At 36.8% G+C, this 16273-nt stretch overlaps 3 protein-coding genes across 6 annotated transcripts; 2 read left to right on the top strand and 1 right to left on the bottom strand.

Moving 5' to 3' along the window:
* The first annotated feature begins 363 nt into the window (after positions 1-363).
* On the top strand, positions 364-6114 carry LOC132141467 (mitochondrial ornithine transporter 1-like). Of its 2 annotated transcripts, none has more exons than XM_059550990.1 (7): positions 364-568; positions 1089-1186; positions 1684-1942; positions 4232-4369; positions 4481-4656; positions 5464-5622; positions 5713-6114. In XM_059550990.1, the coding sequence occupies exons 2-7, from the start codon at positions 1132-1134 to the stop codon at positions 5832-5834; spliced, it is 909 nt and encodes a 302-aa protein (XP_059406973.1). In that variant the 5' UTR covers positions 364-568; positions 1089-1131; the 3' UTR covers positions 5835-6114. The 2 variants fall into 2 exon arrangements, with proteins under 2 accessions (XP_059406973.1, XP_059406974.1); XM_059550991.1 differs by lacking the exon at positions 364-568 and adding an exon at positions 595-806.
* Positions 6115-7151: 1037 nt separating this feature from the next.
* LOC132141466 (transmembrane 4 L6 family member 1-like) lies at positions 7152-9853 on the bottom strand. Its single transcript, XM_059550989.1, has 5 exons — positions 9538-9853; positions 8677-8742; positions 8069-8205; positions 7799-7985; positions 7152-7471 (listed from the first exon to the last, which is right to left on the bottom strand). The coding sequence occupies exons 1-5, from the start codon at positions 9712-9714 to the stop codon at positions 7463-7465; spliced, it is 576 nt and encodes a 191-aa protein (XP_059406972.1). The 5' UTR covers positions 9715-9853; the 3' UTR covers positions 7152-7462.
* A 2539-nt stretch (positions 9854-12392) lies between these two features.
* mpdu1a (mannose-P-dolichol utilization defect 1a) lies at positions 12393-16273 on the top strand. Of its 3 annotated transcripts, XM_059549230.1 has the most exons (9): positions 12393-12534; positions 12763-12906; positions 13162-13227; positions 13351-13483; positions 14248-14333; positions 14444-14562; positions 14676-14786; positions 15467-15618; positions 16162-16273. In XM_059549230.1, the coding sequence occupies exons 2-8, from the start codon at positions 12795-12797 to the stop codon at positions 15611-15613; spliced, it is 774 nt and encodes a 257-aa protein (XP_059405213.1). In that variant the 5' UTR covers positions 12393-12534; positions 12763-12794; the 3' UTR covers positions 15614-15618; positions 16162-16273. The 3 variants fall into 3 exon arrangements, with proteins under 3 accessions (XP_059405213.1, XP_059405214.1, XP_059405215.1); XM_059549231.1 differs by lacking the exon at positions 16162-16273 and having other exon boundaries at positions 15467-15633; XM_059549232.1 differs by lacking the exon at positions 12393-12534 and having other exon boundaries at positions 12550-12906.

Raw genomic sequence — 16273 nt, 5'->3', positions numbered from 1 at the left:
TTATGCGAGTTGGTTCTTTAGAACAGTTCGTTTTAAAATGATTCATTGAATCTTTTACGCCTCGACGCGACCTTTGACATGTCCGCGTGGCATTTTACCCGCGTTTTTACGTTTTTGTTGTTTTATTGTCCGTAAGGATGTTCACTGTAATTGAATGTGAGCGTCTGTTTTGCACCATATTTCTGCTAAGTCATCGATGAATTCGTAACCGTATACTACTAGCATACTACTGGTACAATGTTTGCTATAGAAGCACGTGGTAAAAGTAGAAAAAATGCCATGAAAGTGTGTTATATTCACTGTTCATTGAGTTCATCGTTTGTTTGCTGAGTCGTTAGGTTGTGTCGTTAGGTTAAAAAAATACTGAGAGTTAGGTTCGTGACCGAGTCGTTTGGTAAAGATTCGAGTCCTTTGAACGATTTGTTCAAGGACCAGGCATCAGTATTCGCTACATCCCTTCGAGAGGTCATGACTCATCTGATCGCAAATGTATCAGTTCAGTAAGGAGCCAGCATGAATCAATTCATCTCGCTACATATTTTCGTTGTACGCGCTCTCGTGTAAAAAGGTAGGCATGCTTGTGATTTTTTCGTTGTCACAGTTTTACGTTTAAGATGTTCAATCTCGCTGTTCGTAGTGTTCAGTTCAGGTGATGCGAGAACACGTCTGTCTGGAGCCAGCAGTTTTTTGGTCTTACTTTATTTTGCCTCACATAAAAGACAGCCACATAACAGCAAAAAAAAAAATTGCATCATAAAGGCGTTTCTACTGAAAATAATCGCTGTGGTTGAAGAGCTAGGCTTTGTGTGAGTTTTTCAAACCCACATGGTCTGTCATTGTGGCTTGTGACTTTCTCCAGTCGGCACCCTGAACTTCATTATTACATGAAACTTGAGATTAAGCTTCATGCTGTCTGCTTATGTTACTTTACGCAGTCATGTACAAAGTTTTAGTTATACTTCAATCATACTGTAACTAAATCAGCAACACATTCATTGGTAAGTTTTATGGTTTACTTTCAAAAATGCTTAGTAAACTTACCATGATTAAATCATTTATTTATTCTCTCTGGCTTATCTTTTGCACAGATCTTTGATTTAGGACTTTTTGGAGCGCTTGGCACCTTTCATCATGTCACCTCATCCTGTGGTTCAGGCAATAATAGACCTCTCTGCTGGTGCTATAGGTAACTTCACCTTACTTCAAGGTCATTCTGGGGGACACTCGGGTACATTTTCCTGGGCCCTATGATGATCGAGTGTGGGTTCACTTTGTCAGCATTGTAAATCCTTTCTTTTGTCAGCTCTTATCAGACCTTTGAGTGGTGTGTTTTTGCTTACCCCTGTGGACCCATTGTCTCAGCAGTCCCTACCCCCCCCCACACACACACACACACACAGACACACACACAGACACTGACTTGTTCTGTCTGGCTTAGATCATGCTGATAGATGTGTAAGGATGATTGTAGTGTGTGATACTGTTTGTGGATTAGTTGTAGAACATTGCTTTATAACCCTTAAACAAATTTGTACTGCAGCAAAAACAAAAAGAGCAATACACAGACAAATGTATTTATATAATCATGATTAAAGGCTAATGATACCATTCCTATAGTCCATTTTTTTTAAACAAGAGAAGGTAATTTCTCTTTCTGTTCTCCCGCTTCTCCTTTCTCTTTAGGGGGCACAGCTTGTGTATTTAGTGGTCAACCTTTGGACACAGCTAAGGTGAAAATGCAGACATTCCCCACTTTGTACAGAGGCTTTGTGCACTGCTTTGTGTCTACATATAGACAGGTGGGCCTTCGAGGGCTGTATCAAGGTACCACACCGGCCCTCATGGCCAACATCGCAGAGAACTCTGTGCTCTTTATGTGCTACGGCTTTTGCCAAGAGGTGGTTCGCTTCATCTCTGGTCAGGAGAAAGGGGCTGTGCTCAGGCAAGTTCTGTCTGTATTATGAACAGTACATTTACATTTATGCATTTTGGCAGATGGTTTTATCTAAAGCAACTTACATTGCATTAAAGGTTTAGCTCACCCCTCGAGGCATCCTAGGTGTATATGACATTTTTTCTTTCAGATGAATCCAGTCGCAGTTATATTAAAAATGGTCCTGGCACTTCTAAGCTCTATCATTATATTGGGCAGGAGTTTCTGTTCAACAGTCCAAAACAAGTTAAATAAAGTGCGCTTATCCTTAATAAAACCAGCCTCACACGGCTCTGGGGCATGAATAAAGGCCTCCTGTAGTGAATCCATGCGTTTTTTTGTCAGAATAATTCCATATTTCAAATGTAATAAACACTTTTCTCTCATTTCTGCTGACTGTTGTATGTGGAGGGGTTCCAGCGGATGACGTAGGACGTATGCGTTGCACGCACCTCTGAGAAAAGCTAGTCTCACGAGTTTAAGGAAGCAAAGTTTCCTTACTTTAGTAAAGGAAAACAAGTCTTGGCTTATATCGAAAGCCTCTGACATTTTTCTTTACAAATCCTCGTTTTGTGCTTCTAATTCGTGACTGGTGTTTTTTTTGTTTTCTCTCCACGTTCATCTCTACTCATGCAATGCCGACGTACCACGTCATCTGCCGGAAAGGCTTTAGCCTTGATAGAAAAGTATTTATTATGTTTGAAATATGGATATTTTTTTGACAAATATGCATGTATTCGCTACAGGAGACCTTCATTCACCCCCCGGAGCCGTGTGAGGCACGTTTTATTATGGATGCACACACTTTATTTAACGTGTTTTGGACTGTTGAACAGAAACACCTGCCCAATACAATGATAGAGCTTAGAAGTGCCAGGACAATTTTTTATAAAACTCTGATTGGATTCATCTGAAAGAAAAAAGTCATATACACCTAGGATGCCTCAAGGGTGAGTAAAACACAGGCTAGTTTTCATTTTTGGGTGAACTAACCCTTTGAAGGTATACAGTTTACATTCCCTGGAAATCAAAGCCATGACTTTGGAGTTGCTAGCACCATGCTGTACCGTTTGAATAGTATCTGATAATTAGTTGCTAAAAAAGTTTTAATTATTTATTGGAAGCTCTTAAATAAATGCATGATGGAAGGGTTTTGCTTCTAAAGTAGTTTTATTTATTAATTAACTAAATTGAAAAGTTATGCATTGGAGTTAGTAGATAATTATTTGTTTTTTTTAATAATTCATTCATTCTCTGCAGATTAATTGTTCCATTGGGTTGTTCATATAAATGAATTTCAAATGGCTCAGGATGTTATTTTAAATAATTATTATATAATAATTATTTTAAATAATACAATTTATTAAAGTGTTTTTTTTTTTGTCTAAAACAATTTCCCTGAGAATGTGTACATTGCTGTGCAACATAACACTGTTAAAAGTTTGGCGGTCAATAAGATTTGTTTTAAGTGTTTTATAAGAATTTTCTGATCAGATCACAGAGGCTGCATTTATTTGATTAATATACTGTAAAAACAGAAATATTGTGAAATATTTCCATTTAAAATAACTGTTTTCTATTTGAATATAGTGTGATATACAGCCAAGTATGGAGACCCGTACTCAGAATTCGTGCTCTGCATCCAAAGTACACACACACACATACACACACACACACACGGAGCAGTGGGCAGCCATTTATGCTGTGGTGCCCGAGGAGCAGTTTGGGGTTCAGTGCCTTGCTCAAGGGCACCTCAGTTGTAGTATTGTCAGCCCAAGACTCGAACCCACAACCTTAAGGTTAGGAGTCAAACTCTCTAACCACTAGGCCAAGACTTCCCCCTGTTATATATTTTTATAAAATATGATTTATTCCTGTAATAGCAAAACGGACAAAACCCCAGTTTTCAGTGTCACATGATCCTTCAGAAGTAATTCTAATATACTGATTTGGTGTTCACTAAACATTTTTATTATCATCAATTTTGTGCTGCTTAATATTTTTGTGGAAACTTTGATGGAAACTTTTCTTTACTGAATAGAAACTTACAAAAGAATAGTATTTTTTAATAGACATGATTTTGTAACCTTATAAATCTCTTTTTGATAACTTGAATGTTTCTTTGCTGATTAATCTATATTAATCTTTATCCTTGTAGTATTTTTTTTTTTAAATATATAAGTAAATCTTACTGACCCTAAACTTTTGAATAGTAATTTATATACATATCATGATCACAATTTTAGTAATTAAAAAACAAAGTATATGTATTAACACTTATTTCCCATGTTTGTTCAGTGACGTGCAGAAAGCGTGTGCAGGCTCTGTGGCCTCTGTTTTCTCCTCTCTGGTCTTATGTCCCACGGAGCTGGTGAAGTGCCGAATGCAGGCCATGCATGAGATGGCCGCTTCCGGCAAGATCACCCACAGTCAGAAGTAAAGATTAAGCCATCCTTTCTGTGGATAATGTGCACATTTTTATTTGCTAGTATTACTCCTGATACCATTTACCTCTTTTCTCATATTAAGCATGTTTGTGTTTTACAGCACAGTTTGGTCCGTGACAAAGTCCATTATGCATAATGATGGTCCTGCGGGGTTCTTCCAGGGTTTAACCCCCACAATTGCCCGCGAGGTGCCTGGATATTTCTGTTTCTTTGGAGCATATGAGGTCTGTCGCTCTCTCTTTGCTGATTACATGCACTGTGGCAAGGATGACCTAGGTATGGAAACAGTTACAGTTTCAAACATGTTATCTTTAAAATGATTCAACTGTGTTGACAACATAATGACTAACAGCATACATTGTTCCTCATTTATTGATTGGTCTGCTATTTTTTTCTGTTGTGTATTATTGAAATGGCATACATGAATCAGTCATTAGGAGGACAATGACAAACATTTCAAATCAGTCGGTAATCTAAGAACTCATTGTTTTAAATCTAGCTGGTCATTCAGTTTGCTCAGTTGATAGCGAGAAATACATATCTCTTGTAGGCTTTAGAAGTCCCTTCTTTCTGGTAAAAAGTCAGTGTTTTACCCATCAAAAGTTTGGGGTCAGAAATATCTACCGTATTTGGTACTTTTCTTCTGTGACGATCTATTAAATTGATTAAATGTGACAGTAAAGGCTTTTATATTGTTACGGAAAAATATTTCAAATAAATGCTCTACTTTTTCTGTTCATCAGTTTTCATCAGCTTTGCCATCACTGGGATAAATGAAAATGTCAAATATATTAAAATAGAAAACACTATAATAATTGTTGACAGTTTTTCACAATATTACAGTTTACTTGGTTTCTGATCTAATAAATGCAGCCTTGGTCAGCATAAAATACTTTTTCTAAAAGTTTTCAAAAGCATTAAAATCTTACCGCCCTCAAACTTATGAACGGTAGTGTAGGTTCTGTATTTGTTTTCGTTTATCTGGTAGTACTCAGGTTTGCATTACTTTGCTCATGTTTGTGTGATGTTCATATTAATTAATTCATGTCAGCTTTAATAGGTTGCTGTGTCTGTGTTTTGTAGGTGTAGCTCCTATTGTGTTCAGTGGAGGTTTTGGGGGAGCTTGTCTCTGGCTTGTGGTTTACCCCATGGATTGTGTTAAATCCAGAATACAGGTCATGTCGATGACAGGCAAGCAGTCAGGCTTCTTCAAGACTTTCATGCATATCTTCAGAACGGAAGGTATGAGAAAGATCTGTTTTTCTGTATAAAAATTGTAAATGGATATTAATGTGAAAACCCTGTTTGACTTGTTTTTGTCCAATTCTTTAGGTGTAAGGGCTTTATATTCCGGTCTGACTCCTACAATGATCCGTACGTTTCCAGCCAACGGTGCTCTGTTCTTAGGTTATGAAGCCAGCCGCAAACTCATGATGGAACAGTTTGAGAGCTGACCCTGTAACAGCGCGCTTTTATTTCTCTGGTCGCATTTTGAGCCTTTTTAAATGGCAAGTCTGCAGTATTTCATTCAACATGTCATGGTTTGCACACACTAACACACATTTTTTTAATGATGCTTTGCTTTTTTGATTTATTTTGATAACACTTTACAGTAAGGTTATATTGTTTAGTGAGTTCATCAGGTATTGTGAACTATCATAAAGCATTTATTAATCTAGGTTAATGTATAAATATATTGTTAATTCATTGGTTTATAATACATTAATGTGAATGTATACAACATAAAATGTTAATTGTAGTAGCATATTTAAACATTTACAGCATAATGATAACAAATTGTTTATGTTTTTTATGTTATGTGGCTAAACCTAGGTCTGATGGTCTAAAAACCTTTCCGTTGTGCTAGTAACTTTAGTCCCATCACACCTTCATGCCTACAATTGGAAACATTTACTCTATATACATGCAATTTTCAGGCTACCTCTGTATTCTTTGCCAGTTTTGTAATTTGCAAAGTCCCATTGAATGAACTAGAACTATGCAATTAAGTTTTGAATGCTATTCTCTTGAATACTTATGGACAAAAGGAACATTTGCCATTAAAACCTGAATGATCTGACTGCCAACAAACCCTAGTTTTAGAAATACACTAAATTTGTTTAATCAGCATAACCATAAGCTTTGTATGTTTGTGTTTTCATTTAGTATTTCAAGTGAGGGGGAGAATGCTTTAATCATAATTGCTTCAGTTCTAACAAGAAAATCTGTGTTTATGTGATTAACCATTACATTTGGTTACGATTGATGACTTAATAATGTCTTATTCACTTGACTTTGTAACATTTCGTATTCATTTTAAATGTTTGAAAAGAACAAAACCTTTAAAAATGTTAGATTGTCATTGTGACAGTGTGATGTTTTTGTATGTGAGCATATGCTTATTACGTTCAGTCGTAGATCATTTACACCACAGACAGACCGTCAGACCATTTAAAAATGATGTACTTGAAGTCAGCTGTACAGTATAGCAGTATTACATTTTGTGACATAGCATCCGAAATGTACTGACTGTAAATATTCTACAATTTGATTCTGTTCTGAAAGAGTTAGGTTTGTATAGTTAAACACCAGCTTTCTACCGAACTGAATAACTTTGTAAAACCAGGATTGCATTTCATGTGAGCTCTGTGATTTTTTTTTTGTGTTGTTAAAGAGATTGGAATTAACTTGATACAAAATCATAGATTTCTGGGGGGAATTAAATTGTGCAAATGTGAATTAAAGTCTGACAAAACATCAACCACACTGTGTAAAAGTTTGGATTTTATTTATATTTTGGAATGTTTATTTCATTTCTAAACTATAAAAATACAGATGGATACAAAACAAGTGTTATGCTATTAATTAAAGCCATTTTCCTTTAAAATATTCTCACTGGAAGTCATTGTACATAAGCTTTTACTAGAAAAACAGTATTAAGCCAAGGCATCAGCAACAAACCAATAGATGAAAACAAGATTTGAAGAAGTGTACACAAACAAACGGAGAGCATCTTCCACAAGAGGACGCTGGTTATATGAGACACCAGGATGTGATCTCTGGCTCCTGGAGCAGTCAGGGATTACAGCGGCTACAAAATAAAAGTAGAAAGTGTCAGAGAAAAACACATTTATTGGATAAGACAGTAGATAACAGACAGGAAAGCATTAGGTGTTCTGTAATAATACTGTTTAAGTGTACTCGTGTTGAATTGAATAAAAGATTAACAAAGGTGAAAATTAATAAAGAATTAAAATTGCTGCAGATGAAATGTGTCTCTGGTTAAATCTCGACATTAAGTGGTATGATATTTCTTTAATTTTCACTGTTATCTGTTGTTTTGTTTTTCTCGTGAAAAAGGACATCAGAAGGCCCCACTATTGTAAAACGAATGCAGTGTTTGTCTTATTGCTCTCACCCCTTTCTCTTTGCAGGTTCCACAGAGGCAGCCGAAGAGGCCGTTGATCATCTGTGTGGCACAGAGGATGAGCTGCAGAGCGCTGGTCACCAGCAGTGTTGAGAACAGACCCACATTAAACTCCACCACATTCTTTGGCTCAGTGCAGGTTCCCCATCTGCTATGGTCTTTAAGGTAACTCTCTTCTCTGAGAGATACAGACAAAACACATTTAAACATATCTAAACATTGTAAGGATTGTCATTACAAGTGCTGAGGTCTGTCTCTTACTGGTTTTTGAAGGGAGTTCCCCACATAATATAGTATTGTTTACAGTATGGCCCATTGATTAGACCCATCATTGCCACTACGAAACTGTAAAGGGCACCAGCTACACCCACTGCTGCAAATAAAATGGACAGGAACATCTAAAATAGAAAATGCATCATCAGAAGGATTTCAGCACATAATATACAATAAATTAATTCAATCAAGCAGTTAGCATGAATTGTTGTCTAAATTTTCAACATGGTCATATTGAAGACACTGAATTTTCTAAACACTCAACAACATGGCCGAAAAATGACCTTCTACAAATGTGTCATTGCTCAGTTGAGGTTCTGCAAATATTTGCACATTTTCCAAGCCACATGTCAGTCTCATGAGTCACATCATGTGACATGTTCTTCAAATCACATGTATTCGGTTATATTATAAATACAAACACATTTCGGTGATTAACTTGTATGTATCAAGCTATTTAAAGGTGTTAAATGCATCACTTTTCCTGAGCTTGGACAATCTTCTTCATAGTTGAATTTCTAAAGCATTATAGATATTTGAAAAACTTCAGACTAAAAATAAAGTGTCTGTTGGCGGCAGGGTTGGTGCAAACTCACCCCACAGCGATTAGCACAGCAACCCTGCTTTCCAGTCAGGTGAATGTGAAACGCTGGAATCAGCACCTGGAGGAGAGAGAGGACCGTTCTTCTAGATCATCATCACTTTGTCATTTGACACCATTTGGATTGACTTTAACACACAATAAATGTATTCTATAAATTTTTGTTTCAAGGTCACACTTTGGATTCATTTTGATTTCCATTTGGTGTGACACTACTGTAATACTTCTCTACTGTAGTATAATAACTATTTGGCTCGTAAAGATAGGCATTGCCCATGAAACATCAGTATTTTTTTTTATGAAAAAGTGAAGTGACATTCGGCCAAGTATGGTGACCCATACTCAGAATTTGTGCTCTGCATTTAACCCATCCGAAGTGCACACACACACACTGTGAGCACACACCCGGAGCAGTGGGCAGCCATTTTTTATGCTGCGGCGCCCAGGGAGCAGTTGGGGGTTCGGTGCCTTGCTCAAGGGCACCTAAGTCGTGGTATTGAGGGTGGTGAGAGAACTGTACATGCACTCCCCCCACCCACAATTCCTGCCGGCCCGGGACTCGAACCCACAACCCTTCGATTGGGAGTCCGATTCTCTAACCACCAGGCCACGACTTCCCCTATCTCATGGTTTCTCATAAAACAAGGCACAATCTTTTTGCACATTCCTTTCCCAAATCAAATTAAGACTTGGCTTATTCTTACAAAGGCAGCTTGTTCATAGAAACATGTGACTGACAAACTAAACTCAGAATCATATCTATACAATATATATTGTCATATGATGTATAAGCAGAATTAGAATTTTTATATAGTTCAACATTACTTTGTTTACAGTTAAATGAAGTCAGACTTACCAGGATTCCCCCTCCAACTAGTCCTCCCATGTATTTGACCTCCTCAGTAATCTGTTGATTCTGTGCATACTTTACATCCCAGCCAGGAAAAAACAGTATAATATTACATATTATGGAGATGACTGCTAGCGGGTACAGACCTGTCCCGACGCAAAGCGCACATTTTCCAGTACACATGCTGCAAGATGAGTGTTGATCCTGAACTCAGAGAAAAGCTGTAATTTCGACACTAAAAAGTGCTTGACAAAAAGTTTGGTTATGGTCTTGGAGTCGCATACACACACTCTGAAGTTGTCCGTCTGCTAGAGTGCAGAGGTTTTAATAAACACAGCTAGTTATTTATTACTGAGTTAAGTAAGTCCAGCCCATCCAGTTCATGTAACCACACCCTGTCCAGAGAATCTCTATCCAAATCATACGATATCGAATTATTTCTTGTTTCTTAGGTGCTTGTAATGTACAGTGTTAACCTGTTCATACATGAAAACCTTTTAATCCAGAACTCTCTGGAATTCACACAGGACTAAAAAACTTTTACAATAACAGTCATCAGACATTAAAAACTTCAGCTTATAACCCATTGATGTTTATACATATTTAATGACATTTTTGTTGGGATCTGTAAACATCATTCTGTTTGTCATAGCAGTTCTTACAGGACATCTGAGTCAGATCTGACATGAAATAAAGGACAGACTGTGGAGAAGTGTTCTGGGTGTTGTATTCACTAAATTATGTTTGTACAAGGTGCTGTAAAGCAAATGCACTGTGGGACTTTGGACTCTCTCTGTAGTGAGAGAAAAATGTCATGACTGTGACATTGTAAAGCAAATAGCGTTATCTAAAAAACTGTGTGCTGTTTCCTTTGTCAGTATAAAAGAGGAATTATTAAAGGACAGTTGCTGTCCAGCCTATTTGTTTATTAACATGATTCTTCTGTAGTAAACCTGTTTTATTTAATTCAAGAAATTTCCCACGTTATAATATTTCCATTAAAGGAGTTGACTGATGATAAACAGATCTTGTCTGTCACACAGTACAAGTTAGTTTTTGATGTTCAGCAGGGTTTATGGTTGAGAAGAGGTGCAGTCAAGGTTCATGGAAACACTGCAAGAACTTGTCTCCTTTAAAGGCTTTTCCTGTCTGCCAAACCCCTAATCCCAGTGTACTGAAACATGCCGACTGACACACCCTATCAGCCACAACTTGGACAAAAACTTGCTTGTCAAATGAAATGCTTCATTCAAGTGTAAGAAAGCATTAATGGTTAGTGTCTGCTATTTCTTCGAAGTGTCTGAAAGCCTATTTTTACTTCTCTTTGCTTTTTCTCATTTTCAATATATAAGCTGGATGTCACTATCATTACATTTTGAAGAGGTCTTCCTGCAGCATAGGTTGAACTACAGAACTAACTTCTGTCTCCCGATCTCCAGCTGATAATATGCATACACCACAAAATAAATGTTGTATTTATAAAACATGTCTATACAACATTATAAAATTCAAGCCAAACATGCACATCTTAGAAACATGTGAAATCCACAAATGACATAGGCCTGCATTTACTGATAACTTAAAAAACAAACTGACATAAGAGTTTAGAATGTTAGGTAAGATAGTGCCTCACTGAGTGTATTACTTTTTGGGAATGCCTAGAATCATAAAAGATATCTCTAATTATAGCACAGTGAAAAACTGAAAATCCAGGAACATGTTGCACTTGGTGAAATCACGCTCACCAAGGGGAAATGCTCGGTTCATTATGTTTTTTCGTGGCCACGACATAATAGGCCTAACTCGTAGGAACGTGATAATATGTTGTGGCCACGAGATATTAATTTGTGGGAACGTCAAATTAACCCGTGGGAATGTGATATTATGTAGTGACCGCGAGATCATTTTGTCGAGGTAAGGACATGTCGTGGCCTCGGGATGCTATGTTGAGAGAACGTCAAACATTTCACGCCATGAGTTTAATGCATAAACAAACCTGTGTGACCATAGGAACCAGAGATGTATTAATATTTTATTTTGAATAAAGAAATTATTATATTATTTGTTATAGAAAATAATTCATTATTAAATTATTATATTAACCATAGGCCTGGCCTACTGGGCTGTAGGCTGTAAATCCATTAACTGGTCTTTTCCCCTAATATTTATATGTTATTATTATTATTAGCCTATTATCATTGGTTATATTTTTTATTTTCGTTTATATTTATTTCCCCCCTTCATTTCGATCTCTTTCCTTAACATTCTAAATACTTTTGTATCTAATTGGCTTTAGATTGGCTAAATGCTAGACATGCCAATACAACGTTGAATGGAATTTTTCCTGGAATGCATTTTAAATTTAACATATATTTAATTTTATTTCGGTTGATTAATAGACTAGAATCATAAATACTATTGTGTTTCGTTTAAGAATTAATCATTCACGTAGTTTAATTTGTAAATGAAAACGCTCATTTCCTACATGGGCAAAAATACAATCATAAAACCAAAAATGTATTGCCATAATTGGCAGATAAATGAGCGTGTTGTGTTTTTAGGAGCACTGTAAGGAACATACATGTAACTTACTAGACTGTCTCATTCCAGAGTTTAATGCCGAGAAGAACTCTAGTCTACAAGACTCTGAAGGACTGAATTAGGAGGGACGCAGCCTCGTTTGAGAAGCAGCCATAAAGAAGCAGGTTTCCTCAAGAGGGCAGTCGGCTGAATGATCCTCGAGCGCCCCCTGTAGAAACACATCTTCCTTTATTTCATCCCTCCGCCCCCAGTGCTGATGGCAAGGCGTTTGACAAACATTTGTGTAAATACAAAACGTCCAATTTGTGAAAACTGTAAAGTTTACCTTAATTAATCCACTTCCAGGAAAACAGGGCTCTCATTTCGGTAGCGGTAAAACCATCATTAGAGAGCTGCTGTTGCAAGTGACTAACCAGAGACGCCCCTCTAAACTTAAACATCATTGGTGAGGCTTGCTTTGCTGTCAAACTAGAGACCGTTATGCTGGAATTCACAAAATAAGACATGTTTTGACAGGTCATTGGTTTAAAGTTCAAAAGTGGTTTGCTTAGACGTAAGAAAAAGACGACCAAAAGTCTCGCATTTAATTTCGAATGACTAGTTATTTAGTTTAACCCTGTAACTGGTTATTTGTTGCTGTCAAGCAGTAAGTTTAATTGACATTATCTTCCATGCTTCAGATTTGCGCAGATAACACAAAGACTAACAGGAATACATAGGCTATGGACACGTCTGATGAAGGGAGGATGTCTCGTTTGAAAGAATTTTTGCTAACTTTCTTCATGCCAGAAAAGTGTTATGACCAGTTTTTCCTTCACTTCAACTTTATGCACGGTGAGAGACATTTTTATCTTGAATAAACATATGTAAATATATTCAAACATACCCTGGTTTGTATAAACATGTCCTCCAAAACAATTACATTTTACAGTGGGCAATACATTTAACATCAATTTAACACATTCAATTTACAGATGACTGGTTGTAAGGATGTTAATGTTAGCTACAGGTGGTTATTTTTCAGTATCAAGTGTTTTTGTAGACATAACAGAATATGTATTTACTGTTTTTGTCTGTATTTGTCTTTAGTTCCCTGTCTGAAGATTCTCTCAAGTAAAACTATGGGTATATTGATTTTGGTGGGGATTGTTATTGGTAAGTAGTCTGTTTTACGTCATATTTCATGTCCTCCAAAGTTGAAGTTATTACTTTTTTTTTCTACTTTATATCTAGTGCAACTGTGTTTCATAGGATGTGTGAATCTCCTTTTTCCAACAGCTCCACTCCCTCAGATTTGGAAAGTTCTTTGGTCTGGAAGTTCTAATGGACTGTGTATAACCTCCATTTTTCTGGAGCTGTTGGCCATCTCTACTCATGCAGCCTTCTGTTACAATCAAAATTTTCCCATTGGGTAAAACAACTTTTGCATTCATTCTAATATATTTGCAACATTTGCATTCATTCTAATACATATATATATATGTGTGTGTGTGTGTGTGTGTATGTGTCACCTTTATTTATATAGCGCTTTAAACAAAATACATTGCGTCAAAGCAACTGAACAACATTCATTAGGGAAACAGTGTGTCAATAATGCAAAATGATAGTTAAAGGCAGTTCATCATTGAATTCAGTGATGTCATCTCTGTTCAGTTTAAATAGTGTCTGTGCATTTATTTGCAATCAAGTCAACGATATCGCTGTAGAAGAAGTGACCCCAACTAAGCAAGCCAGAGGCGACAGTGGCAAGGAACCGAAACTCCATCGGTGACAGAATGGAGAAAAAAAAACCTTGGGAGAAACCAGGCTCAGTTGGGGGGCCAGTTCTCCTCTGACCAGACGAAACCAGCAGTTCAATTCCAGGCTGCAGCAAAGTCAGATTGTGCAGAAGAATCATCTGTTTCCTGTGGTCTTGTCCTGGTGCTCCTCTGAGACAAGGTCTTTACAGGGGATCTGTATCTGGGGCTCTAGTTGTCCTGGTCTCCGCTGTCTTTCAGGGATGTAGAGGTCCTTTCTAGGTGCTGATCCACCATCTGGTCTGGATACGTACTGGATCCGGGTGACTGCAGTGACCCTCTGATCTGGATACAGACTGGATGTGTGTGTGTGTGTGTGTGTGTGTGTATAATATCTATATATTCTGTGTATGTCATGAATTTTTGTGTGTCTCTGCAGTGCCTGGGGGGAAAGTTTGTTTGCATTGATCCAGATTGCTGTCCTGGCTTTGCTTGTCCAGCATTACCAAGGGAAAACCATAAAAGGTTAGAAAAAGAAAAAGGCGAGAGATTTAAACTATATGAAAAAGGTATATATATATTTTTTGTAATGTAAATGTTCCTGTTTGAATGTTTGTTTGGGGTTGTTCTTGCAGGTGTATGTTTTCTTGCTCTATACTGTGGCTTTATGTTCCTGCTTGCCTCACCTTTGACTCCTGTGTCAGTGGTTTTGACCCTGAATGAGTGGAATGTGCTGCTGGTTATTGCTGGCAGGGTGAGACAGGTCTTAGTTCCTCCAAAAAAATATGCATAGAGAATGTGTGTCTGTACATTGTCTTTTCAAAAACAAAGAAAGAAATCCTTGTGTATTTTATGTTTTGTGTTTAGTTTTTCCAGGCAAGAAGTAACTTCAGATCGGGGCACACCGGACAGTTGTCTGCGCTCTCTGTTTTCCTGGTCTTTCTTGGCTCTCTGGGACGCATTTTCAGTTCCCTGCAGGTGCACACATGTTTACTTAGCCATCTAAATGGGGACATTGCATAGACGTCCATTTTTTAAACATACAGCTAGTTATAAATACTGTAACCTAAACCTAACAGAAAACATTCAGCATTTGCACAATTTACAAATAAAACTATTTACTTCATAATTAGGCTGTTTTTACAAATGAGGACATTCCCAAGGTTTTGGAAGATTTTGCCAGATTTAGATCACTTCTAGGTACAAATTTGTGCCTAGTAAGTACACAAACACATTATCACACACATTCAGGGCAGAACGTATACAGGAAAGACAGGGAGGGTTGTATGTATTAATCAAATGTCAATGTACTATTAGACAGTTGGTAACTTTACCAAGCAGTGATATTGTATGTTGGATTTAACACAAAGTCAAAGTCTGAAACTTGTGCAATTGCATAATTTATTTTATTTTACTTTTTTGTTCCCTGTAATTTTTTATTACAATTTTTAAACCCATAGTATAATGACATGCTCTGCCATTGATCTATGTCATCACAGAAGGTAAACTTTTAATGAACTGTAAATTTTTTTTTTTGGAGCTATAAAAATGGAAATGTTTGATTTGCCATTTGTAAGCAAACATTTGGCTGTTTTAATATTTCCCATTACATTTAACATTTCTCTTTTCATATATACAATCTCTCTCTCTTTCTGAAGGTCACAGGCCTTTCTCTCTCAACTCAGTTGCATGCAGTGGCCTGCTGTTGCAGTGCGGTGATACTGGCACAGGTCCTGATGTACTGGAGTAAAAGCATGATAAACAGCAAGAAAGAAAGGGAAGTGGAAAAAGACAAGGCTGAATAAAAGAGGTAAAATAAACTTTGTTACTGTTTGTATGCACGATTATTATTTTTTATTTTTATTTTTCAGATAAATGGTGTTTAGTAATAGATTTTGAGTAAGTGAATTCAGTTAATTCAACTACAAACCATCTTGCACATTCTTTCTTATATTAGCTTCTGGGCACACGGTTTCATCTCATACTGATATCAAATCTATATTAGTTAATTCAGTTAAAGACGTCTGAATATTTGGCTAGAATGTGGGAAAAAGTATCCAAACTATTCAAATTGTTTGGGTTAATGTAGTACAAATAATATGGATTTTTATCATTTAGTTTAAATATGGGAAAATGTACTTCACAAGGTTACTTCACAAGTCAGCCTCTGTGTGGCAGTAGTTATTTATAAAGCTGGTGATTATTGCAATAAAGCACCAGTAGGTGGCAGAAGAGTAGTCTTTATTGTATTGTGTATTACTGGGTTTCTACTGTTCATGCTGCCTCTAACCTATATCACTATAAATACATGGTGTTAACTATTTTTCTCTGTTTTTTTCTGTCACCTGGTCAGATATTTTTACTCTCTTGGATGTACACCTCAGAATGTGCATTTGCACTTCTGAAAAAGAGGTTGTAAATCATTAAATGTCTGATGAAATGTTTTAAAAAAATGTATTTTCTGA

This window comes from Carassius carassius, chromosome 5, assembly GCF_963082965.1.
Source record: "Carassius carassius chromosome 5, fCarCar2.1, whole genome shotgun sequence".
NCBI classification, from domain to species: domain Eukaryota; kingdom Metazoa; phylum Chordata; class Actinopteri; order Cypriniformes; family Cyprinidae; genus Carassius; species Carassius carassius.
This window is presented reverse-complemented; position numbering and strand designations above follow the sequence as displayed.

Excerpts from the sequence above, each read along its gene's own strand:
- LOC132141467 (XM_059550990.1), top strand. The coding sequence starts at position 1,132 with ATGTCACCTCATCCTGTGGTTCAGGCAATAATAGACCTCTCTGCTGGT. Across the intron at positions 1,943-4,231 it reads GAGAAAGGGGCTGTGCTCAG|TGACGTGCAGAAAGCGTGTG; the intron begins GCAAGTTCTGTC and ends ATGTTTGTTCAG. Across the intron at positions 4,657-5,463 it reads CTGTGGCAAGGATGACCTAG|GTGTAGCTCCTATTGTGTTC; the intron begins GTATGGAAACAG and ends TGTGTTTTGTAG.
- LOC132141466 (XM_059550989.1), bottom strand. The coding sequence starts at position 9,714 with ATGTGTACTGGAAAATGTGCGCTTTGCGTCGGGACAGGTCTGTACCCG. Across the intron at positions 8,206-8,676 it reads GCTGTGCTAATCGCTGTGGG|ATGTTCCTGTCCATTTTATT; the intron begins GTGAGTTTGCAC and ends TTTCTATTTTAG. Across the intron at positions 7,986-8,068 it reads GGAACTCCCTTCAAAAACCA|AGAAGAGAGTTACCTTAAAG; the intron begins GTAAGAGACAGA and ends TGTATCTCTCAG.
- mpdu1a (XM_059549230.1), top strand. The coding sequence starts at position 12,795 with ATGGACACGTCTGATGAAGGGAGGATGTCTCGTTTGAAAGAATTTTTG. Across the intron at positions 13,228-13,350 it reads TTTGGTGGGGATTGTTATTG|CTCCACTCCCTCAGATTTGG; the intron begins GTAAGTAGTCTG and ends TTTTTCCAACAG. Across the intron at positions 14,334-14,443 it reads CCAAGGGAAAACCATAAAAG|GTGTATGTTTTCTTGCTCTA; the intron begins GTTAGAAAAAGA and ends TTGTTCTTGCAG.